At 40.4% G+C, this 26,836-nt stretch overlaps 1 protein-coding gene across 5 annotated transcripts in view; it reads right to left on the bottom strand.

Moving 5' to 3' along the window:
• Positions 1-2,702: 2,702 nt before the first annotated feature.
• STK36 (serine/threonine kinase 36) overlaps positions 2,703-26,836 on the bottom strand; it is a 36,165-nt gene continuing 12,031 nt past the window's right edge. For all 5 annotated transcript variants that reach the window (XM_032947160.2, XM_032947162.2, XM_032947163.2 and 2 more), the window contains exons 9-31: positions 26,617-26,819; positions 26,163-26,301; positions 24,577-24,720; positions 23,992-24,171; positions 23,552-23,649; positions 23,122-23,227; positions 22,759-22,906; positions 21,807-21,913; positions 21,168-21,275; positions 18,161-18,259; positions 17,356-17,450; positions 16,293-16,356; positions 15,841-15,951; positions 15,416-15,490; positions 14,947-15,118; positions 13,816-13,960; positions 12,956-13,127; positions 12,417-12,628; positions 11,724-11,802; positions 10,539-10,826; positions 9,781-9,981; positions 8,956-9,127; positions 2,703-7,601 (exon numbers count right to left, since the gene is read on the bottom strand). In XM_032947160.2, coding sequence (XP_032803051.1) covers positions 8,969-9,127; positions 9,781-9,981; positions 10,539-10,826; positions 11,724-11,802; positions 12,417-12,628; positions 12,956-13,127; positions 13,816-13,960; positions 14,947-15,118; positions 15,416-15,490; positions 15,841-15,951; positions 16,293-16,356; positions 17,356-17,450; positions 18,161-18,259; positions 21,168-21,275; positions 21,807-21,913; positions 22,759-22,906; positions 23,122-23,227; positions 23,552-23,649; positions 23,992-24,171; positions 24,577-24,720; positions 26,163-26,301; positions 26,617-26,819 — 3,105 coding nt within the window. In that variant the 3' untranslated portion in view covers positions 2,703-7,601; positions 8,956-8,968. The remainder of the gene's footprint in view (positions 7,602-8,955; positions 9,128-9,780; positions 9,982-10,538; positions 10,827-11,723; positions 11,803-12,416; positions 12,629-12,955; positions 13,128-13,815; positions 13,961-14,946; positions 15,119-15,415; positions 15,491-15,840; positions 15,952-16,292; positions 16,357-17,355; positions 17,451-18,160; positions 18,260-21,167; positions 21,276-21,806; positions 21,914-22,758; positions 22,907-23,121; positions 23,228-23,551; positions 23,650-23,991; positions 24,172-24,576; positions 24,721-26,162; positions 26,302-26,616; positions 26,820-26,836) is intronic.

Below are 26,836 nucleotides of genomic sequence, written 5' to 3'. Positions count from 1 at the left end.
CGAACTTGCTATCCGCGATTTTGGCTATCACATCAGGAACTCTACACGACTGCATCGAGAGAGAAAGTGATGAGATGTTTGTTACAATGCATTTATGAAGGTAATTCAAAAGGCCAATATCGCCTGCGAAATGTGCTCATTACGAACATCTCGGGAACATGCCCATCGCGAATAACGAGGACCACCCACGTGTTTCTCGGACGCCACTGGCCACCTTCAGAACAGGTGTCCTTTCCTCCTGCACTTAACATTCCATCCTTGAGATTCGATTTATCCATCCTGCTTCACTTCACTTTTCTGCTGATGTACATTATACGCGTCCTTACATTCTTGAACATGTATTCGTTTCCTTGTCCTTTTAATTTAACGCCCCATATCGGTACGTATTTAGAAGAAATAAAGTGCCCAGATAAAAAAAAAAACTCCTTTACAGGCAACTTGACAAATGTTTTTAATTGGCTTATAATTTAAGTAACAATTGTATCACATTCTCTTATTGATTAAAATTACATTTTCAAAACCCTTGCAGTAGAAGTAACATTACATTTACATTTTAGGTTTTGTCTCGCACTGTGAAGTTTGGTGATAGAGGTGGTAGAAGCACTGCATAGTATACTCTTTGTTTTTTTCGGTAAAGTCACGTAATTATAAAATAAAATAAATCACGATTCGGGCGCAACACAAGCGTCTGTCATCAGGTGGGAAAGCATGGCCTGCTGCTGAGGCAGAGTGTTTTAAAAGGTTTGAAATGGGTGTAGCCCAAGGGTCATAAAGAAGTGGCCGGGGCTGGTGATGTTAATGTGAGAAATTAGTATGTAGCTGTAAGATCGGAGAGCGGCCTCCTCGACGAGGGCACGGAAGTGGCTATGTTAATGTGAGAGATTAGCATGATGTTAATGTAAAATCGAAGATTGGTGCAATCCAAAGGCATGAGTGCAACCCAATGGGTGAAATCCAAAGGGAATGTATGAGAGTGCAATCCAAAGGCATGAGTGCAATGCAAAGGACATGTGAGCATGAGAGATCTATGAGAGAGGCATAGAGAGAGACGCAGAGTCGGAAATAACAGCTGACATAGGCAGGTAGGATGGAAACATCACAGATAAGACTTTACCTGGTTAATAACGTCCTTCCAATGATTGCTCAGTTTGTACGCATCCTCGGTTGAAGTTGTGTCTGTGTTCATATATCTGGATGGCTTCATAAACAAATCTCGGAAGGTAGCCGGTAGGTTTGCAGAGTACCTCCGTCTTGGAAAAATCAATTTCGCTGTGAGCCTACAGTGTTGAAACATGATCGGCAACGGCAGAGGGATTGGTCCTATCGTGTTTCAGATCTGCGGATTGTACGGTTAGAGTATCTGTTCATCCTGAGGGCTTGGTGTACGTGCTCCAACTCACTGGCTAGGTGGTGCTGGTCGGAGATGCAACGGGTCCTATGGTGTAGTGTTTTGACGAGGGAATTATTCTGGGCTGGATGGTGGTGGGAGTCATGCTTTAGATAGGCATCCGTGTGGGTGGCTTTCCTGTAGACCGAATGTCCCAACGAGCCATCAGGTCTCTTCTCGATCAAAACATCCAGGAATGGTAGCTTGCCATCCTTTTTCACTTCCATGGTGAATTTGATAGACGGGTGTATGGAATTGATGTGGTTGAGAAATTGGTTCAGTGCTGGCAGGCCATGTGGCCAGATGACGAACGTGTCATCTACGTATCTCTTCCACAATGAAGGACGTAGGGTGGATGTCTGGATGGCATCTGTCTCAAATTTCTCCATAAAAACATTCGCTTCCACTGGCGATAAGGGAGAACCCATTGGGGTACCCTCATTTTGTTTGTTGAATGTACCATTCCAGGTGAAGTATGTGTTGGTAAGGCAGTGCCTTACCAAAGTTGGTACATCTGGATTCAGTCCTTGTTGGACCAAGTCTTCAATGATTGCAATGGTGTCAGATACAAGTACATTGGTGAACAGAGACGACATCGAAACTGACAAGCAAATAATCTGGAGACAGTGAGATGTCCTTCAGAAACCAAGTGAGCTGAATTTTGATTTAAAGCTTTCGTGACTGGAGTAATTCATATTCTTAGCTCTTTCGGTAGTCACGTTGACTTTACCGAAAGAGCTAAGAATACAAGTGAGCTAAGTACAGCTGAGGTGGACTTGCAAGGTCTCAGACAGAAATAGGTCCAGTTTGTAGGTGGGTGAGTTAATGGTGGAGACGATAGGATGGAGCGGGGTACCTACTTTGTGTAGTATGTTTGTTTCATAGCAAGTGCCACGTAATATATGAAATGTACTATTTAAATGTCTGAATTAGTACTTCGCGATCTTTAAAGTGAAGGCATTCCCATACTCCAACGAGTCTTAGGTTTAGTCTAATCTTGGTGACAATATTTTTGCAGAAATGTTTAATACTTGTTGCAGAAACCAGTTGGCCGGTTTCATAAAATGCCTCCATTGAAATTTCCCGTGAGTTCACACTGGTATACATTGCAAACTCCGGGGTATATAATCACGAAATATATTGAATAAAAATGACCACAGGTGTTTGTGGAATAGGCATGTATTCCTCAGATGTATTGATTCGTTGCAGATGAAGGGAGAAACAAAAATGCTTTAATCTGTTTTAAGCAATTCCACAGAAAACACGCTTTCAGTTTTCACCAAATAATATAAAAATGGCAAAAAAATGTTGACCATTCACATTGGTATTTAATATTTATTAAAATCGCCATGTAATGTACAACATTCAAATTGGAATTCTTAAATGCAAAAAATTGGCAATATTATTTTTTTTCCACAAACCTCACGAGAAAAAAATCTATACTGTATGTAGAATGTTTGCACATATGGTGTTGCGATAATTTATTTTGTTTCAACTGATCACCTCATTTGCTCTGTCTGGCACTGTTAACCATTGCATCAGTTGATGTGTATGGAAATTACAGATCTTAGGATATTTTAAAATATCACACATTAATGCTGCCTTGCAACGTAAAAACATATCAATTTGAAAATATAAAGTATTAGCCCTTAAGACATCACACGTTATAGTATTGTATCTTAACACAGGTGAAGGAAGTTGACGTGAACATTTTTAAAAAAGATCTAAGGTAAAAACGTAAAGATGCAGTCCTAGCATTCCTGCTTATGTCACTGCTGGCAGGCGGGCCTCCACTAGAGGGAGTTCTAGAGTGCTGATCTGAGGTCACTGGTCTACGCCTCAATCTAGATTTGAAGTTTTCGTGACTGCAGGGATCCATACTCTTTGGTTATTTCGGTAAAGTCACGTACGAAAGAACCAAAGAGTATGGTCTACGACTCCATCCTAAACAGACATGTTGCAAGAGATTTAAACAGAGTAGCAAACATCCAAGATGAAACAAGCTGGTGTAAACTGAAATTATGGACCAATTTGCATAATTATATAATGGGAAAGGGAAACAGTCATATTGCCAGAGTAGCAGAGGTATGTTATTGCCTTTGAGTCCACTGTTAAGCCACTTTGTAGATAAAACCACGAGCTAAAATAGGTAAGGCCCACAGATGGCGGCTGGCCACAAATGATAGCTCAACGAAGTGGCTTATGTGGAAATTTATAGCAGCCAAATACTCGAAACGCACGTCTAAATGTGGAGAGAAAAACCGGAGGACCTGGAGAAAAGTTCACACGACCACGGGGGGGGGGGGGGGGGGGACATGCAGACGTCGGGGTTGGGACGCCCTCCTGTATAACAAAATAAATGTTTCTACAATATCTATATTGGTAAAGCTTTACAGGTTAAATCCAGTGTATCTTTAAAACCATGCACATACATTATACCAATACAGGACAGGAAGAAAAAGAATTCAATTCAGTTCACCCACGTCATCTTAATTGAACATAGGCTCCTAAATTCCTCCTGGAAGTTCACGCCGACCTGCAGAGAATTAAGCCAAAAATACACACGCCCAAGCTCGTCACGTTAGATACAAAACTGAGACCGTTTCTAAAGCCATCGCATTACCTCTCTGTCGCTTAACTTGTTTGAGCCGTTTTAAAATAATTTTCTAAATTTATTCTCAAGTAATGAACCTGGATAATCTTAATAGCAGCCAATGTATTCACTTAACTTTTTCAGATGTTTTCCAACAGAGTGGGGTGGGGGGGGGGGGACGTGATACTCCTCACGAGTCTCCCGCTGCCAAATGTGTGTACAGGCACCTTCTCGCAGTCCCCCCTGATCATCACCGAGTCTTTACATGCGAACATCCGATGATATAACTGGCCAGGGAGCAGATGCTGTCCCCGTAGCTGCAGTGTGCTGGGCCCACCGGCGTGTGGACTTGTCGTGACGCTCAGCAACAGCTTCCTCTGCTCTGATGTTAAAGGAGCAGCTGGGTAGCCGGCTCAAGAGAACACATCAAGTCTCCCAGCTACCTACCCTGGCCTCCTGGCAAGAGACCAGAGGAATATAACTGCTAAGAATTCCCCACGAGTAACACTACCAAGTACGTGTTCATACCGCATCGCTCGTCGCGTGGGTTAATAAGGAGCACGCAGCCTGGTTTTTCACCGGCCAGCTTTGACAAGTGTGCTACGGTGGACAGGGACCGAAAACCTAAAACTACGCAAACCATCTCGCATCGGCACCTGGAACATCAGAACCCTCTGCCAACCAGGTGCAATACACACACGTCAAAGAACTTGAGAGGGCGAAAATCCGTATCATGGGCCTCCAGGAGGTACGTTGGTGTGGCGCTGTTGAAACCGCTGGAGGAAACCACCATCCTGTAGTCGGGGCCTTCTGATGGCTCCCCCTCTACTTGCTGGGGTGGCTATTGCCCTTGATCCGACAGCCAAGTCAGCCCTATTAGAATGGCACCCTGTCTATGACAGGCATAACCCTAGGCGATTTATCCATTGCCGTGGCATACGCACCAATGAACGAAGCACCCGACATCAAATTCCACTCCTACCAGTCTCTGGAACAGTCTGGGAACCTAACAAAACGACCGGACCTCATTATATACCTCAGATATTTCAATGCAGTCTAGCACTTTAGAGAAGGCTCCCAAACTGTGATCGGCCTACATGGCAGCGGCACCCCCAACGACAATTCTGAAAGGCTACATTTTTGCGCAGAAAATGGGCTTAGAATTTGTGGCTCCTGGTTCCAGCACCGTGACATTCACAGATTCACCTGGTTTTCAAACGACGGCTACACAGAAATAAATTGACCATATATTCATTAATTCCAGATGGAAAGCTATGCAAAATTGCAGAGCTTACTGGAGCTTGGAGTTCGACACATCATTGCCCAGTTATCGCAACCATCAGTATCAGACTCAAACGATCCCCGAGCAAGAAATTGCGAGTCTCCCCGATACATAAAAAAAAAACTGTCAGACCTGGCATTTGAACAGCAATTCAAGTGATTTTCCTAAATTTTTCTAGCAAGAGTCAAAAATAAACTTTCGGAAGTGTGCTGCATGGAACAGAGTGGCTTGACACCCAGATGTTCCACCATAGACTGCATCATCACATTGACCTCGCATACAAACAAGTAGAGTTTCGGTGTCCGTTCTGGGTAGCCTATGTATATCTCAAGGCTGCTTTTGAATCTGTCGACCGCAAAGCTCTTTGAATGTTTCTCACAAACATTGGATGAACGCAGATTGTGAATCTGAAGCTCTACACAAACACAATCAGTTGTGTTCGTGGAGACGGAGAGTTGTCCACGTGGTTCAGTATCCAAAGTGGTGAAAGGCAAGGCTGCACCTGGTTCCTTGCCCCACCGGATTGGATACTGGAGTGCATGGTCCACAAATGCCTGCTTGGAGTAACTGTAGGCAACGAGGCATTCACTGACCTGGACTATACAGATGACGTTGCCTTGCTAGCTGAAATGCTTAAAGTTTTACTCCTAGCCCTGGAGATCATGCATAGTGAAAGCCCTCCCATTTGGCCTTGAAATCAACCTGACTGTAACAAAAATACAGACCACTCATGAGCAGCCACACAACTTGCTTGAAGTGGCAATAGCAGGCAAAAATGTTGATTTGGTAAGATCGTTCCCCTATCTCGGCTGCACTATTCAACACACTGGAAGCAGCGAGATAGAAATTAAAAGGCGAATCTCAATTGCATGCGAGTGCATGAAATAGCTCCACAGACGCATCTGGCGCTCCAGTATTACAACAGCGGCAAAGATTCGACTACACAATGTATACATCCTCCCCGTACTACTGTATGCTCAGAGACATTGTCAAATGAGCAGGAAGCTGGATGCCTTCGACCAGTGGTGCCTGCGACGGTGCATCCACTTCAGTGAACACATTACCAATACCGAGGTCCGCCTTCACACAGGATGTCCGCCAGGGCATGCAACGGTTAAAGCCAGAAGACTTAGGTTCTTCAAACACATTGCCCAAGAGATCACGCCGGAGCCTTGTGCGCGATGGCCCACCATGGGACTGAATGCGCCCACGAGGCAGACCATAGCCGACATGGACACGCACGATTGAGGCCGATCTTCGACACTACGGCCTTGGCTAGTATTCACTGTGGCGGCTAGCGCAGGATAGGATTGCCTGGTGGCAGCTTGTGGGGACTGCTACGCCCCAAAGGGCATGCACATGATGCTATCAGCGTTGGAACCTAGATAGTCATACTTCTCCTTTGTGAACACAATCTTACCAGCCACATGTTATCTTAACGCTCGACATTTGTGGTTGGTTACAATGACATTCTTTATCCGCTTTTGTGCCATGCTTATGTACTGTGCTATTGGTGATTTACTTCTCAGACACTTGTGTGATTGAATATGTTAATTGATTGTTAGTGGTTTGTTGATTCCATATTTCAAGTTGGTTTGCCAACTGTTGTAACACGTTTCTTAGTCTTCCTGTATGGCAATGTATTAAAGATAAAGCTCAAGTTATTTGTTGTCAATCTCAGCGTGATTAAAAATGGGGTTTGTAAGGACCCCAGTTAAGGGGGGAGGTGTGCGATGAAGGATGCCTGTATCTTTTTGACGTACAATTATCTGCACGTTGGCACAGGCCAGGAGGAAGGAAAGCGCTATCCTATGTTCATTTTAGAAGGTTGTGTAGGAACTGACAATTCTTGGGGAAATACCATATTTATGTAAATACGAAATATTCAGTTCACCTAGCCCACCATAACATCTGCACAAAACAACTTTTCAATACAATATAAAAGGGCCTGGTAAAACTTTTTTGTGGAAAGTCTTACATCCACAGGAATTTGGCTGAGTTTCTAAAATGGGTCTCCCAAGGAATGGTTTCCTTCTAGATCAGTACATCATTGTCAGCAATCTGAAGGCCGTCCTGGAAGTTAAAATGTCTTTTAGTTACCCCATCACATTGGCTTTATTGTCCTCGTCTTCAGCATGAGTTCCTTCCAAAAAGAGTTTTGTGAAGCACGCTCACTGTGCAAGCTGTGAATTAACTTGGTTTCGGGGTTTGGATGGCAACTACCCCATTTAACACACATGTTATGTTGCATCATTGCTCCTTGTACATTATAACTCACAAGGTGCTTAATGCACAGACAGATCCTGCTTGTGCGATTGCCTTGCTTGAATTACTTGAATCTGTTTGCACACACAATTGCAGAAGGAGGAGTATGCATTATCGAAGGTCAATGACAACACGAAGCTCATTATGTCTTTAATTGTAATAAAGCAATTACGTAAACTCTATGAATAGAGCTTGTACTTGTACATACAGTAAATATAATGTGTATATGCTACACAAAGCATTCAAATGTGTAAGGAGGTGGGCAAGTGTATCCTGCATGTTGATGTATTTACGAGTTCCACAACAAAACTAAACGGTTTGCTTTGATTTAAAGCTTTCATGACTGCAGGGATTCGTATTCTTGGTTCTTTCGGTAAAGTCACGAAAGAACCGAGAATATAAATGGTTTGCTTTAGGCTCAGCAGTCTAAGTGCTTTAAGTAAATGTGAGACATATATGTGTGTGTGTATTCAACCCTGAAGGATGAAGACTACGCAGCTCCTCCGAGGCTCGTTTCTACCTCAAATCAGAGTTGACACCTCACATGTGACATGTCCGCGAGGCAAGCTGACCAGAGGTGTTGGGCAGAATGTGGCGAGTTGTATTGTTTGATCTGTGCTTGTACACCCGTGCGAATGCAGTAGCTCACATTTTCTGTGGTATTTTTGACAGCCATTTTGCATGGGCAACCATTGCTTTAAGGCAATGTCTAAGACAATGTATACAAACCGTACATATAGGTAAGTGGACATCCCATTGCCACTATCAACATTCCATTGCCATCACAGCTACCACTGTAAATACCAACACCACCATTATCACCTTTACCATTATATTCTTGGTTCTTTCGGTTAAGTCACGTAGATAGAAAATAAAGACCGCTTGTGTTGCGATCGAAACGTCGTGGGTTTTTTGCATTTATTTTCAATTTATAATTGTACTTTTTATTTTATTTTATATCTACGTGACTTTACCGAAACAACCAAGATTATCAATTCCTGCAGTCACGAAAGTTTTAAGTCAAAACTACCATTATCACAACCACCATAACTTATGTTGAATGTATTTTACACTGCACGTAGCCAACTGTGCTAATCAGAGGTGCAGGGGAAGGACAAACTAAACACAAAAATCAGTTCTTAAGAAATTAGTTTTCTATCTAGATTTAAAGATGCATCACTCCAGTGGCTTCCTAATATCGGATGCGATCATCACTGCAACCATCACCACCATCATTTCTATTTAGGATGGAAATGTGCATTGATTCATCGACGAATACCAATGCACGTACTGCATCAAGTGCGTAAGAATTGATGACGTTCCATTTGTGAATGTTGCATGTTTTGTCACGAGTTAATGTAATTAGAAGAACCTTGGAAGTCACAGATTGTGATGTCACCGGTATAATCTCAAGTTATGAACACTTACTTAAGAATCTCCTTCAGGCCTGCAGTACGTGGATGAGTTTGACACAGTGATGCGATACTGCGAGTGTACTGCTTTGGTCAGCGACAAAGCCACTAGCCGGTGCCCTGGTAATGGGCCGCATGCTGCCCATGGATGCAGAAAGTTTGTCTTGAGCTTTCATGTTCACCAGCACCTACAGTAAATGGGCGTGCAGTTACATTTAGTATCAAAACACACAAACATTTGGCGATTCATATTTAAGTATGGCCCATATTAAAGTGACTTGCAATTTTACACATCACAAATCTGTAAACTTTAGGATAATTAATGGCTTTTTATTATCACATTTAATTGATTTATTAATCCAGGATTTGTGCACAGTAGAGTTCTTACCTGTTCTATGGGATACGTTTGATGCATTTTCAGGTTATTGAATATACTATTCCGAATAATAATTTATAGCCCACTGCTAGATGAAGGCCTCCAGATGCTGTGTTAGCCATGGGGGTTGTCTGACTATACTTCACCACAATGGTCAGCAAGAGTTGGTAAAGAGATACAATTTATGTAAAGAGATACATTTCAGACTCTAAACAAGATAAAAAAAACTTACACTACTTTACCACCCTCATCAATGATGAAAACTGAAACGCAGAGGTTACATGCCTGTAATTTATGTACACGCAATATTATTCAAGGTTTAACTGGCCAGACACGTTTTCTCAATTGGACCCTCTTCTATATTTAAACATAAGTCAGTAATTCTCATTGGAAACGGCAAAGAAGAATAAGTAACTCCGGCTAAGGAAAATTTCCACAACCTGATAACGGTTCTTGAAAACAGACCTCTCGGAGCTTCTGGCTTCTGCTCATGCTGCGCAACGCAACGAGAGCAGCCTCCCGCACAGATAGGTGGACGTCATCACAGGCCACCGCCACCAACTGCTGGGGCGCCCGGCAGGACACCAGCTGTTCGCGCAGTCCCTCCACGGCTCCCAGATTCCCCAGCGCGGCTGCAGCATTGCAACGTATCCTCACCAGGGGGTCCTCGCACCGTCACACAGTGGACATGGACGTTAGCTTTTGCTTTCGTTTACAGACGTTAAAAGATGCAGTGTTAGAGAGGCCTTAGCTATATTATGTCCCGATGATATATAATGTCTGTCTGTCTATCCATCCATCCATCCATCGATTTCCCATGAACAGAATAACGACAAGGTTGTTGGGACACTGTATTAGCAACTGTGGTGGTGATCTCTCTCCATCTTGCCTTCAACCTCCGTCGTGGTTTAAGCCCATTCAGTCTCCTGTATGCTGAATCCAAGTCAGTCTCGGGTGTGATATTTTTATAGTCCCCTCAATGATGCCTTAGGGGATGGGTTTTGAATAGTTTTGCTGGCTCTATTCACATGCCCAAAAGCCCTTCAGTTTTCTTTGTTTAATGGCAGCAAGCTAAATCGTTCTGTCTGTCCTGATTCGGTGGTAATTATGCCAAATACACATTGTTAGTTGTGTGTGCTGTCTACGGGATTTATAGTAACATGACATATAATGTGCTATCACAAGGCTCAAAGATATGATATTTTTAAGTCTTGCCGAATCACCTGCAGCAGTCTGGTGATGTGGGGCACAGTTGGAGCCAGAGCTGACGCATCCAGCCCTGCTCCATGGTAAGCAGCATTCCCCAGTGCCAGGCTGGCCGAGCGCCGCACTCCATCCTCGCCGTCCGCCAGACAAGCCGTGAGCTGTGACAGGACCTCACTGCCGCCCACCGCCAGGCTCCCACACGGCGCCGCAGAGTGGCGCAGCAGGTTACCAACGAGGCCGCACGCTTGTGCACGCACTGTGCTCCTTTCGTGGCTCAGCACGCGGAGCAGCAAGCTGAAACCAGACTAAACAGCCATACGGTGACAACCTCTTACAGTCCCCGCATGATGATTTATGCACAGAGTGAAAGGTACATTGCTTGCTCAGGCCCCTGCATTGTAATTGCTTGTTCACATCCCTGGTGGTGGAAATGCCTCCAGGAGCTTCCCCTTTAGAGAGCACTTTGGCCTATGCTTCACCGCTGGCCAAACGTCTTGGATGAAGTTGGGAGTAACCATGCATTACTCCACCATACGTGACCTGCAGATTGAGGATCTGCGGTGTACCCATTTATACTGCTGGGTTGGCAGAGATGGGAGGTTTTAAGACATTTCTCATTGTGCCATTGTTATGCACAGAAAAGTGAACATAATTCTTCACACCTGGGAATTTATATTTACACAAAGCCAAGGCATATTTGACAATAGCATTCTAAAAAAAATAAACATTTATGGTACAAATCTGTGATTCAGGACGTGCAGTTGGTGGATTACACGGAGTATGAGTGTGTAAGACACCAGCGGGCATAAGTGGTGGGTTGCCTGTAAGAGACGGTATACAAAGACCCATCTGTGTAGAGACAGAGCCTAATATCCCAGGCTGTACCCTTCTGAAAAATAATCCTCAGACTGTGTAAAAATGCAATTACATATGGCAGCACAATCCACCAAATGTCATGTTCATCAAATATCAAAAACTGCAATGAACCAACAATTACTTAAATACCACATGCATATAAGTGTCATTGATATGTTTCTACCTTAAAGTGATATATTATCATCTGCACATTATTGCAAAATACGTTGTTATTTTTTTTAACAATCACAGATATATATTACGACACAGTGCTGAAATCGTTTTATTTCCTGTAAATTTACTGCATTAAGTTCATATTGAGTTTGTTAAGCCTTATGTTTTCTTACCATTTGTGACAAAGAACCGGTAGATAATTCATTTCCAGAAAACAATTTAAGGAGCTGGTCAACACACTCTGGTGTTGTTCTGTTAAAAAAACATTGCAGAAAAGGATTACAGAATCCTTCTAAATACCCACTTAAAATCATCACTGATATGCAACTATTTAAACCAATGTTTGATCTACTTTTTGTTATGCAATCATAATAAATGCTGTAACTCAAAAGTGGTAACTTTACCTCCCTATAAACGGATAAAGTATGTATAAGTTTACATGTAGGCTAAAAATATTAAATATACCTCACATTTCCCAAACCATTTATGAAAACATAAAAGCATTACCTCACGTCAGAAAATGTACATTTGTTAGTAACTTCAACAGTTAGTCTCGAATCTACTACCACATATCCGTTCACTCAAAAACAAAATTACGCAAACTAAACCCATCAATAAAATATTTACAAAAATTGTGATAAAAAAATACTCCAGGAGATTTCTGTTTGGTATTTGTTATGATTTTAAATAGTAATCAAAGAGAAAGCATTTTTGCTCTGTGCCAGTGTATACTGTCAAAAAAAAGTTATTCTTACTGCAAAGGGATATGTTTTTGCCCAATTTAAAACAAGTCGTTTAGTGATGTACAAAAATGTACACGTGTTCAAGTCGGCATCTTTGTGGGTTTCTAATAAGTGTGCCCTTACCGTGCAACATGACTGAATATTGAGAGGACGTCAACAAGCGTGGCAGGAGGGCAAGAAGGCGATGCCAGAAGGCGAGACAAATATTTTGCAGTCTCCTGTTCACTCATTAACCTCACAAACTCTGTCAAAAATTCAGCATTACTGAGCACAAGTCGAGACACTAGTCCTAGAGGAACCTCCAATTGCTTCTCTGACAGCTGGTGCATGCACACCTGCAATGGTTACAATGTTCAAGATTTGATTACATGAAATGCCTTACGGTGATTATAGTAAAACATTTAAGTTGAAGAAACTCTTCCAAATATGAAATCAACAAGCATCTGCTGCAGTTTGTAAATGCTGTGCTTTAAAAATAAACGCATCTTACAAATGAATATATTCCCACGATTTTGGCTAAGATTATTTTGTTACTACATTCGCAATTGTAAGGTAAGAAAATATATACACAAATAATATTTTTCTCAAAAACAATGGCAACAATGGAAGCTTAAAAAAAGTCACTGAAATATGCAAGACCAAATGTGATGTGAATGATGTACCTGCATCAGGCGGGTTAGAATTTGTGTGTCACGCAGCGTGGTCAGAACATCCGTGAGCATTGCGTCTTCCACGTCCATTGCAAAAGGGAAACAGAGGATTTGGCAGGTGAGCAGCACCACTGATCCAACAAGTGAGCTCAAACTCAGATCGTATTGGTCCTTTACTTCTGGGCTGAAGGGACAAATATGGAGAAAAAGCTGTTTAGTTCAGTCATTAATTTCACATATTAAGCCAGAGGATTGTATGGTCTGTTGTGTGAGAGTATGCTAATGCACCTTAAACATGTTTTTTAAATCTGCAAAGTACCTTCTGTTGTGCCAAGCCTACAACTTCAGTTAAATTTGAAATGTAATTTGCAGGTGAGGTCTGGCATGACTGTTAGGCATGGAGCAGTGATTGATTAATTGATTGAAATGTGTTAAAATTAATACATGCGTGGAACCACAAAAATAATATTAACATTTCGCATTTAGGCTGATGGGGAAAACAAACTATACAAAGGTGATAAAAAACACCAATAAATTAACATGAGATTTTTGTTTTTATAATTTGCATCGAATTGTGACCTCAAACGGTGGCAAGTCACTTAAATACTCGACAGGGGTGGTTAATTTCTACATGGTTATATACCTAATGGATATCGAGGCACGTGGTTCAATTAAACACATGAGCACATATGAATCAATGATGTACAATGAAATGTAAATTATATATTCTTCTTCATAAAATTATAATAAATCCTGTTTACTCCCCATAGCCTTAATATGATGTAATACATCGTCTATATCCTAAAACAACTTGGAAATGAGGCAGAGAATGATATAATTTGCATTGGCAAGCTAAGTGGTATAACACGTACCTGCTGAGATGAATAAGGAAATCCTGAGTAAGAAGCTTGAGCAGTACGGCCGCCACCACAGAATTGGACCGAGAGAGCAGGATAATGCAGTGCTGTGGCTCTTGAGCAAAAACAAACTGTGCCAAATTCAACAAGGCCAGTGTTCCTGAATGGCAGAAGTTAACACTGGTAAATGCAAGATTATTGAGAAACCCGGGGACGTCTGCATATTCACTGAGATAAAAATAAAATGAAAATTATGCATATTTCCATGAAAGTGAAAGAACAAAGACTGAACAAAATACAATTTATTTCAGAATTTTGACACAATGGGTAGATACTTGTTCATAATTTGCCTAACTTATATAAAACAAACCTTGCAAGATTAAAATATTAAACATAGGGTTTTTTTTAGATGGCAGATTTTTTTTTAGAAAGTGTCCATTTATACAAATATTTATTTAATATATGGAGAAGAGGATGACAAAGGATGCCAACCAAATGAGTTGTTCATATTTAAAAAGTACTTTAATCTGAGCACTAAACATATACATTATGGTATATTGCTTAATGGCATCCAGTGTTTTATTTCCTGTAAATAGTTGTTTATTTCCTCCGTTATAAAATTCTCCTCAAATATATTTCCAAAAAAGGAGAAAACCTTTTTAAAATGTACAATCTAGTTATATGGATACATGTTTACAACCAGTTTGTGGTATGTGTATTTTAACATCTCTGAAATTCATATTTTTCTCAATGATAGAAAACAAATAGTATCTCTGCATATTAGGTCTGTAAAATTTCCTCCCTCAAAGACACGATAAGGTAAAATAAACAGCCAGGATTGTGGAGAATATTCAACCATACTTCAACATGCTGATGAGTGCAGGTTGAAGTTGGGGAACACAGACGTGGAAGCACAAGAGTACAGAATAAAGGCCTTTGCTGCACTGCACTATGCTGACCACTACATAGCCACGCAGTAGCCTATGACAACCTCTGTGTGTGTGTGTGGTGGTCCCACCATCCAAGCACTATCAAGGTTTAACCGCGCTTAGCTTCCGAAATCTGAAGAGAATGGATGCAATTCCAGGTGATATGGTCATTGGCAGAAATATAATACAATGCATTAAGGTTAGTGCCATTGCATACCGATAGGAGAGATGAGGGTCCAGTCAGGAGCCAAGCCTGGGGCATCTGATCGTGGAGTGTCACCTTCCATCACAGGGCCACACACTGAGAGATGCAGACCGACTGCCAATTGGTGCCACATCAGATTCCACACTTCAGTTTCCGCAAAGCCCTGCACCAACTCCCTCTCACCCTGGAACAGAATACGTAAAACACTAAATAATTGCTAAACAATGCCATTTGTCCTCCAGATATCACACATGTATAAAACATTATAGATTACTTTCTCTCTTAAAAAAAAGAAGAAAAATATGACTGGATAATAGAACTCTCCCAATAATATATTATACATTCAATATTTTGCATACACTTTCAAGGGAAACCTAACAACACATATATAGCCAGACTGATTGCGCCAAAAATGTGTGGTTGTTTGCCAAGTGAAGCAAAGGCATGCACTCTTTTTCTAACGCCCTCGGTAATTTTTTACCTCACAAAGGAACTGCAAGAGGAGCTGGAGGAGGCCGTCGCAGACTCCAAATCCGTACGGGAACCGTATAAAAAGCTGAAAAAAATTAACTTTTAGCTTATCCATCTGTTCGAATTTAAGTAGTGTAAGCTGTAAGCAATATTGTTTCCTCGCCAAAAACTTTATTTTTAAAAGCATTCATTTTTAATGTAGAGTGGATTATTAACTTTAAAAAATAATAAATACCAACCTCATCCACTTTCTTTTTTGTCCAATGTTAAGCTTGTGCATTATAATACATTATAATATTCACAATCAAAAAGCAACATATCTACTAACTCCACCATAAAGCTCCTTAAGAATTACCAGGATACCAAAAGTATAATAAATGACTTGTGAGCTGCACATAAATATGTAGGAGATTGATCTCAAATCCCACCGTGTACCTCAATGTGGCTGGTTAGAGCAGCCTTGGAAGAGTTGAGTAAAACCTCAAAGTTGACTTCTGCAGCTGAGCCCAGGCTTGTCATCTGGGAAATTAGAATTCCTGTGGCACACTGTCAAATGTAGCACACCATGGTGTTGTGGTTTTAAAATACATCCACGTAATGTATTCCTACGTATGCAAGAAACAAACCAGTAACAGAGAATGTATGCCTGTGAAAGTTATTTTAAAAAGAAAACCAATGTATTTTGTAAGATACAATGTTAGGCATTTGTCAAAATTGTTACACATTCCTACACATTTAAGACGAAACCAAAATACGTGGGAAAAAGTTCCAATGTAAAATAAATTATAGTTTTAAAGAATAATCCAAAAATGTTACAATATTTGATTTACTTTAAGGTTATATTATCATTGCATTGTTAAAAGAATGAGAAATTAAATGTTTCTTACAATGTGGGTGATCAATTGTGAATCAACAAATATTGACCCAATATATTTCGCCATTTCTTCCAGCCTAAAAATCAACCAAAAGTGATTTTAAAACAACAACAATTCTGAAACAACTGGTTTATTTCACATCAATGGTTATGCGGTGAGGTATAAATTGTCCCCTATTTTATTCACTGTTGCCAGCATACAAAACCACTTACACCAGTTTGCATTGGTCTTAATGCACACGATAACTGCAAGCATTTAGAAAATTACTAATTACTATGCAATTTCAACATTTAATAGAGAAAGGTAGCTTTAATTGTTCATGACATCGCAAACAATAAGCTTATGATTGAGCACCAACAAGCTGAACATTTGTGTAGCTTTGGTCCCAATGCAATAATGCAGACATTACTGCCTCAATGCTTAACTAGCATGACTAACTAAATTGTATTTTTTTCTTTTAAGCACATTATAGTGAATTTTATGCAAACTAAAATGATCATTCATAATAAAGGTTTTTGGGTTAGATCACGTTATTTATAAATGTGTCGTAACACTCCACCACCCGACACGGCTAATCAGCAAAAAAAAGTGTCACGTTGACAAAAGACAAATAATTCACTACTTTAGCCCACCGGTGTGTTGAAGAGTGAATCCACAACATTTACAGTTTGAGTACGACGTTTCGCTGGTAAATACATCCAGCATCATCGATGATGCATCATCTTTTGTCAACGTGACACTTTTTTTGCTGATTGGCCGTGTCGGGTGGTGGAGGGTTACGACACATTTATAAATAACGCGATCTAACCCAAAAACCTTTATTATGAATAATATTGGTCGCGAAAGCCTACGTGTTAAACTAAAATGATAATACTAATCATGTGCAATTATACAAATTATGCTACAAGGCATTCCAAGGATTTGACTGCCATCTTGCCAGCTCTTATTCTGGCAGTCACTTGTGCTCTGTTGCAGAATATTTTTTGCCACGCTCAACCACTGTGCTTGCAATGCACCACCAAGTAATTGGCTTGCCACACACAGAGTTTGGGAACCTCTACACAGCGGTACTTACTCTGGGGGAACTTGGCCCAGCTGTACGAGCAGCACAGTGAACAGATGCAGCACCAGCTCAAACGCCTGGCTGCTAACAATGTCGGTCAGTTCCATCTGTGCACAGCAATTATTCATATTTGTACAACGGCAAAAAGAATAAATCTGTCGGCCAAATATTTAAAGTCAAAAGCAATAAAAAAAAAGGAACTTCAAAAGAGCTATTACCTCTCACTCAGCCCTCATCTGGTAACATGTAGAGATAATTTTATATTGATATTACAATGAGATTATTACACGCACAGAATTCACTCATTCTTGAAGAGAGAGAACGACTCAAGAGGCAAGAGGAACCACAGGCAAACAGGAAGGCAGTCACGTGGTGAGCAAGCACCAACAACTGCACAAGCATTGTGGGTCTTTATACAATGTGCTATTGGCCAATTAACGAGTGCTTACAAATGCAGTTTGTTATACAAATTATATTTTAAAATTACCGACCGCCATAACAGATCTAAAAAAGAACAAAGTCTACGTTTTTAACTATATATAAAAGTCAAATACACTGGAGGCGAAGGCTGAGGCGACAGATACGAGGAAGGAAGGACGATGCTGTCAGCGACATAAGTGTGGGTTGAAGCGACACAAAGAGCGTAGTGGTATTAATAAAGTGGCGACGTATTTGTGAAATGATGTAAAAGTGAGATATGTAAATCAGGGTACTACTGTATTACATAAAAAACATTTCCAAGTTATGATTAATAATCGAGTATTTTTAAACAAAGATAGTCTAAAATGATCAAAGGAGCTCAGCTGTTTAAGGGTACCTTTCCTTGCAGAATATGCAATGTGGAAATAAAGAATTTGGGTGTATCAGCCAGCACTTTACACATGGATCCACTCATTTGACAGCAAGAGTACAGCACCTAAGGAAGAGAGATCATAAAATATAAATGTAACAAATTCTCCTACAAACTGTATTATGATCTAATAATTCACTGTGTAACAATTTTATTTTTTTGTTCCTGGGTAGTAAGTGTTATTTCCTAATTGCGTATGCCTCAAAAGTACAGAAAATGGCTATTATTCCCCACAAACCTTGCTTTTTTGACCAGGTGAGTGAAATTTTGAAATGTACCTATTTTCCAGAACATTGCAGATATATTCAGTGGTGAGTAAACTTGGAGTAACTTCGAGAACATTCTAGAACTTTACAGTAATATAAATAGTAATAAAAATACAGGGGCCTTAAGCCCACCAACTCAGTTTAGTTACAACTGCCGAAGTAGATACATATCTGCATTTTTCTGAGATGGCATCAAGAGGCTGCAAACATCCGGAAGACACATTTTGCTATATCTGCGGCCAATTTATCATGACAAGAGCGAAACAGTACTCTGTGGAAGCATCTGCTAAGATGTGTGAGGCCAACAAGGCATATGTCGGCATGCCTGTCGGGGATCAAGACAAACCCTGGGCACCTCATTTCACCTGCGAGCAATGCAAACAAACTCTGGAAGGTAAGATGGACAATTGTGACTCGGAATTTTACGTCATAAAATTTGTAAAAAAAAATTGTAAAAGTTTTACATTTTCAAATGTTTTAGAGTTTTCAATGTTATTGAAAAAATATATCATATATTAAAACTATTGCTAGAATCTCTATCCCAAGAATTTGGCGGGAACCCACTAAACACTCAAGCAACTGCTACTTCTGCATGGTGGACCCTTCCAAACGTCGGACTGGCAAGAATGCACCTGCTATCATGTATCCGGACCTTCCTTCATCCATTGCCCCAGTGCCACACTGCCATGAGCTCCCCGTACCCACTCCTCCGGAGAGAAAGCAACCGTCTTTATAAGAGAGCAGCAAGTCAGAGAGCGAGGAAGACGTTGTAGATCCAGATGACAATTTCAGAGGTGGAGCTGAGGAGAGAAACCCATACTACCCCAACCAAAAATACCTCAACGACTTGATCAGAGATCTTGGTCTCACCAAGTCCAATGCCGAGTTTTTGACGTCAAGGCTCAAGCAGTGGAACTTGTTGGATGAAAGTGTGCAAGTCGCAGATCAGAGGAAGCGTCAACCTTTTTGCAGCTTCTTCACCCGCCAAGATGGGCTCTGCTTCTGCCAAAATGTGACCAGTCTGTTCGAGGCAATCGGAATTGCCTGTAACCAGAATGAGTGGCGCCTTTTCATTGACAGCTCATCCAGGAGTCTCAAAGCCATGCTGCTCCATAATGGTAATAAGTACCCGTCTCTTCCCCTGGCTCACTCAGTGCACCTCAAAGAGGATTACAACAGCATCAAGACCTTGCTGGACGCCTTGAAGTTTTTTGAGTACGGCTGGGAGGTCATCGGAGACTTAAAAATGGTGGCATTCCTGATGGGTCTCCAAGACAGATTTACCAAGTTTCCCTATCTTTGCCTTTGGGACAGCAGGGACACCAAGGCGCACTACCACAGGCGGGAACTGGCCACAGCGGACCGAGTTCTCTGTGGAGAGGAACAACGTCAAGTGGGAGCCACTGGTGGACCCCTGGAAGGTGCTGATGCCACCACTGCACATCAAATTGGGCCTCATTAAACAATATCAGAGCTGTAGATAAGCAGTCGGCAGCCTTCAAATACCTTCAAGACTTCTTCCCTAAGCTGTCTGAGGCAAAGGTCAAAGCCGGTGTCTTCGTTGGACCACAGATAAAGAAGATCTTGGAGTGCAATGAATTCCCCAAGAAGCTCACTAGTAAGGAGAAAGCAGCTTGGAACAGTTTTGTCGCAGTGGTTCTTGGCTTCCTGCGCAATCACAAGGCTGAAAACTATGTGGAGCTGTTCTAGATTTAAAGCTTTCGTGACTGCTAGGATCCATACTCTTTGGTTCTATTGGGTAAAGTCATGTAGGTGAAAATAAAATAACAGTGATTTTTTGTTATTTTATTTTCACCTACGTGACTTTACCCAATAGAACCAAAGAGTATGTGGAGCTGGTTGAGACCCTGGTGAAGAACTATGGCACAATGGGCTATAGGATGTCCCTAAAGTCCATATCCTTGATGCTCATCTTGATAAATTCAAGAACAGGGGAGCGTACTCGGAGAAGCAAGACGAGCACTTTCACCAGGATATACTGGACTTTTAACGCCGCTACCAAGGACAGTATAACGAGAACATGATGGGAGTACATTTGGGGGCTGATTCATGAAAGTGATTTCCAGTATAATCATAAAGCTCTAAAAACGACTCACTTTTAAATCTTTTGTAGTCATTTTTGTATTACTTTAGTATAAATATACATGTTAATTTTGATTCATGTGTTTTTTTCTGACTTTATGTGAACGAAAACACACACATTCGCCAGTTTTCTCATTGAAAATAGGTACATTTCAAAATATCACTGCCCTGGTCACGAAGGCAAAGTTGTGGGGAATAATAGCCATTTTCCATACTTTTTAGGATTAAGCAATTAGGAAATAACACTTACTACCGAGGAACTAAAATTGTGTTACATAGTGATATAGATAATGGACACCGATAGAAAATGGAGAGAAAAGCAAGTCTCTTTTTTCACACAAAATGAACAGAAGGATATCCAGAAGTCATCTTAAAATAACCATATCCTATGTAAAAAAAATTGTCTTTCAATGAAACAATTAATTTTATATTAAATAATGTCTAAATTCAACATTAGCATGTAATAAATCCAATTTCCATCCCATACAAATCATATGGAAATCAAACATCCTCTCTCTGGGTCTACCACCCTGGGTGGAACTGTACTTTAGAGGGTATTTATCAAAAGAGCAATTACAATGCTGGCAGTTTGGGATTGCACTAACCCGTAGAGCATTTGAGGCCTTCAGAGGATGGCTGAGGTCATTCACCAAGCCCTCTATCAGGTGATGCTGTGTTGGCTCCATCAGGCTCTCCACAATAAATTCTACCACCTGTTAAAGGAGATAGAAAAATGCATGCATAAACATTGCGCAGGCAGCCTATATAAGTGACTGAAATACAATGACATGCAAATTCTAGAAGGGAAAAAAAGACTGACAGCATTGATTGATTATTACAGGGCTCATATAGGATGCATTATAAACGGAAACCATTATAATACCACGTTGCCTCTACTGCCATCGACATATGCAATACAAATGTTTAATTTTGGACAGCATTTATTTAAAAGGTTGATTTTAAAAAAAGATGGTTAATAGGGTTTGATATATAATTTACTAAAAGAATAGGTTTCGATTGTAACTAAATTCATAGCCATTAAACATACATTGCATTTGCATCCTTCACCAATTCTTTCCAAGTCACTTGTATACATTTTTTAAGCCATTCAGAATAGTTGCGTAATAAAAACATTATTTGACAAAAAAACACACATCTATATCCATTAAATAAAACAAAGACTGTTGCAACCTATCAATCTAAAGCAGCACATTGAACAAGGGAATTTCGAAGGAATGTCCTACCTTGGTCTTGGCCACACAACATGGTTGGTTTTTAAGCGGAAAGTTCAGCAAAGCTGCCATAGCAGCCATAAAGGCACCAGAAACCTGGTCCAATCGAGCATGGGAAACTGCGGGTGCAGACGATTTATCAGGTCACCACAACGTAGCTGAGACACGTATCAATACTACTGTAATATACGTTGCCCTGAAAGCAATTCATCCTACTTTTTTCCTTCAATTACTTTTTATTGAACAGAAATAAAATGTGAGATATTCATTCATCGCAATGTCATGTCGTGAAACAAATGGCAAAAACCCTCTTTTCAACATGACAATGTCAGACCACGACAATACCAGGTCATACGTGGGTGTGCTGCCCTCGCTACTACAGTTTAAATCTGGCACTCTCAGATTTTTTATCTGATTGACCTTTTGAAGGATAGCCTATAAGAATAGCATTTCCAAATTACACTGAATTTCGAATGTTGTTCACAATTGATTGCGATGGTCGTGAACCCTTTCACAGTGATGCAATTCTACCTGTGGTCACACTGTTGACACAAGTGTACAGAAAAGGATAGCGGGCTTGCTGAAAAAAGCCAGATAATCATGATATTATAATGAATAACCAGTTAAGTAATTTTTTCATGTAATGAGAATACAAGACATTTATGTTTGTGCATCCCTCATATTTTAATAATACCCCTCGCATTTAATAACAAATCCATTCTTACTGCCACTCTGTCAACTTGTGCTGTGAAACTCGGCAATATACAAATTGGAGTTCAAATATTAATCCCACAACAACGGTATTTTTCAATATTTGGTTTAATACGTTTCTAATGCAGTGGCTGCATTGTAAAATACTAATAATATTTAGCATTCAAATTGCTGTTTATTGGAGATTTGGTTTGCGATTCTTTGGAATGTGTATATGTTTGTGTATATATTATATATATGTAAAATAGCAAACCTATTTTTTTCTGCACAGCTGGTTGAGTTTGAGTACCAAGCAGCAGAATCTGAATGAGAGCGGAGTTGTTGGAAAGCAAACTGGAGTAAAAATCTGCAGACACAGGTGATGAGTTTGCATCCATACTCTCGCACAGGTACACCAGGCACTATGTGGAGGGAGAAAAAAAATGTTTCAGAATTAGACGGGCAATTTTACTTACCGAATTACCTGCATTGTATTAGCCTATACACTATGCCCTTGAATCTTCAATTGAGTCAAGAGAATAATTATAGAGAAAGTCAATATAGATGCCTTTAAATCTATTTGACAGCAAAGAAAAGGCATATATCATATACAATTACAGAGTAGAAATATTCGTACTAGCATGGCTTGTTCTGTGAGGCGAAGATCAGTGTCGATGGACTGATTCATCAGCTTCTGCAATATTTTAATGTACTCTTCAGCAGACTTTCCAAATCTCTCATAACTGCAACATAAGAGGATATCACGGAGGTTGAGGGAAAACAATACAAGTTAACGATTGCAAATATAGCTTTAAATGTGCAAAATTAACGAGAGAACAAAAATCGTTTCTCCTTGACAAATCGAAAATAAGACATACAAAAATAGTATTCTTATTATCAACAAAGCATTTAACATACTTTAAAGATACTTTAATAGTACTTTGGGTCTCCAACAAATACATGACTGACAAGAAAACAATACAAACAGTTTACAATAAATGGAGCTCGTTCCAAATGACATGTGCAAAAAAGGTTGAAGTGATATGATATTTTTTTAAACGGCTTACCTCTCTGAACATATATTTGGATTAGTGTTGAAATCACTGGCAAAGTAAGCAATGAGTAATGCGATTAGGTCTAACAGGACAGCTAGACACCAGGGTTGCTGGAAGATGATAGAAAACCATACATGAACAAATGCACAAATACAACACATGCATACACTGTTCTTTAAATACTGCATGCATAAAACGGCAACTCATTCCTTGGACGTTGCAAGAGTTTAGATTGTTCACGTAAACACTGTATTTAAACAACGTAATTGTTTAGGGATAGGATATGACATTGTTGCAAGAGCAGCAGGCATCTAATCAAGAAATTTGTTAATATAATCACAGGGTCAATTAAGGCATCCATTTCTCTGGGATTTACGAAATTAGCATCATGCCGTCCATCACGACTGCTCAGCGAGTTACGTAAAAGCTGAAAGTGAAGATGCATTATGTACTTGTCGCACACTTGTACTGGCCAAGATCTGCTCCAGCAGCATGAGGGAGTGATGTGGAAGCTCGAGAGAGCAACAGAACGTGTACAGCAGCTCCGAGTCACACTTAGTGGCTAAAAGGTTTGTAATGACATGGAGCACAGGACGCAGTCTGGATGCTCCCTCCAGCATACCATCTAAAACCTGAACACAATCCAGCACAAATAATTAAAAATACAAAATAAATTTATGCACGTTTATATCTACTGCCTAATACGCCGTTACCTCGTTATTGTATACTGAGATTCATGCTGATATTCTAATTGCAATGCATTGGTGATGCTAACATGATGTAATAAACAAAGGTAAGGGCATAGTCAAATTAGTACAGTAAATATATTGCTTATATGTTAGTAGTAAAATCACCATCTGTATGTATCCAATATTTCAAAATATTTTTAAAAGTAAAACGTGACAGATATGATCTGCATAGACGCTTGAAAACCAAAACACATATATGAAACTAAATAATGTCATATTACTATTATGAACAGAGCTAACACGAATAAATAACAGCTCAACAAACTAATACACGTGTTGTTAAATTACCTGAGTGGATGAGTCTCTCAGCCTGGCTCGAATGCGAGTCAAAAACTCAGCATCTGACAAAAGTGTCATGGGAGTGGTCAACTGGAGGTTGGTAGGATCCGTCGCTTCAATGAAATGCTGCCACTCGTCATCGCTGTCCATCTCCTGTGAAAAGTCATTATAAGCACCTTTGTCCAAGAAGACAATAAGATACAAGAGACTGTGTGAAGAAATTAATAAAATGTGGTGGAATGTCCACTTTCTAGGTCTTTGCTTATTAAGCTCATATCTGTATTGTGTAAAGCAAAACCGTGCAATCCAAATAAAAACATTATAGCTTTAACGTATGAATCACAAAAAGTGATTCAATATGTTATTTGAATAATATTACACCACTGACTTGTTCACATGGATGTAGGATGTTTCAATATTTAAAATGGTCATATTAAACTGTGATGCCTATGCCATTATTAACATACTCCAATATCAACATAGCAGGGGTCAGAATAGGTCCTTACAAACATTACCTCAATTGTGTCAATGTTATTTTGAGCCATCCAGCCATCCAAAAACAATACATTCAAGGTGCTTCACACTGAGCCCAATCAAATTCAATTACCATCAACCAGGACTCAACACACTGCTTAATATGTATGTGAGAAAAAACACTAAAGTGTGCTGAACATGATTTTTGCCAATTTCCATAGTACCACAACTACAAGTCTGTGCACACAAAGCAATAATGTCATGGCTTAATTTAAAACATAGCTCTACATAGTCCCAATATTCGTGATTTTGCACAACATTGTGAAGGACAAGTGCTGTGTTTGTGGCCTATGGATTGGCACAAGATAACCTTATGTTTATTTTGAATCCATAAATTAATGTATTAATTGTATAACATATAAGTGTGTTGCGTCGTAGAAACCACGCGGAGACGTAACTTTTGTAAGAGCTTTCGCCATTTATTAACACGGTTTAAACACTCGGCTCACACCAGGGGTAGGTGTTCTCTATACTCGGTCCTTCCCATGGACCCCCACAGCAATGCTCGTCCTAACCTCGGCTATCCCTTGGGCTCCGTCACTAGGGCCGGGACGGGGGTTCATTCAACACCCAGCCTGGCCGAGGAGAGAAGAACCCCACTCACTCTCAGCCGATTCTCACAGACTTCTTCGAGCCCTACTCTCGGCCATCTCTTCGGCTTTCCCACTCGTGGACCCCGGACGGGGGTTCAGCCAACACCGTCCGGTCACGAGCGGGAGAGTCCTCTTTCAGCCGATCCACACTCCGGGCTTCCACAACGACCACGCCTTCGTCATGGGGTCCCCCTTAAGTACCCCTTGGGTGGCTCCTCCCCTTCACTCGGACCCGCCCCTGTTCTCGAAGGTGTCTCCTTACAGCGCTCATGACATGACGTCATCACACTACTCCTCTACAAGTGCATAGGTGTAATATGTTAGGCCTACTGCACAAACAAATATAACTTGTACGTGTTTAATAGGTTATTCTATGGAGTTGCAGATTATGTCAAATTTTCAAGAAATGTTTGCATTACGAATAAGGAAAAAAAGCAGTGTAACAAAGGTCTGCTTGTAACTGTGTACCTCATTGTCAAGGTCTACATTGTCGATGCTTCCGTTGGCACGTCCTGGCACGGCGCTGGGGTCCTGCCGCGTTAGGGTACGGCTTCCGACCTCCACCTCTGGAAATTCTTTTGCGTAATCAGCACCAATTCGATCTACCCTAGAAATGAAAAAAAAAGCGATTCATACTTTTTACATGACTACCTTTGAAAACAGATATACTTTTTTGCATGATCATCTTTAAAACAAATATCTTTGCAAATTTGCAAGTTAAAAATAACAAATTTCTTACATTTGAAACTGCAAAGCATGACTGTTGAATATCAATGATTTTGTCTGGATTTCACTTTTGCCAAGCACACTAGAATTGTTTTTAAATCGTTTAAAGACTGCTGATGATTCAAAATGTTAAACAAAAATAAATATTTATTCTGGAAACAAAACTTCTCAAGAAAATATCAATGTGTGCACTTACTTTGGTGTGGGTGGCCTATTTTCCATTTGCCAATCATCCTTTTTTGCATCACCAACCTGCTTCACAGCTAAAGTGTCAGCAGAACTTACAGCTTGTTTGGCCATTGATTTATGTTTAGAAGATAATGCACTGTGTGAAGAAGCCTTTTCCTCCAAAACACCTCGTTGTCTTTGAGGTGCGTTTCCACATTGATTATCTTTTTCCTGTTATTAGCATTATA

This window comes from Petromyzon marinus, chromosome 5, assembly GCF_048934315.1.
Source record: "Petromyzon marinus isolate PM22_M1 ecotype Great Lakes invasive population chromosome 5, UKy_Petmar_22M1.pri1.0, whole genome shotgun sequence".
Taxonomy (NCBI): domain Eukaryota; kingdom Metazoa; phylum Chordata; class Hyperoartia; order Petromyzontiformes; family Petromyzontidae; genus Petromyzon; species Petromyzon marinus.
Note: the sequence above shows the minus strand (reverse complement) of the source record. Positions and strands in the feature narration are given on the sequence as shown.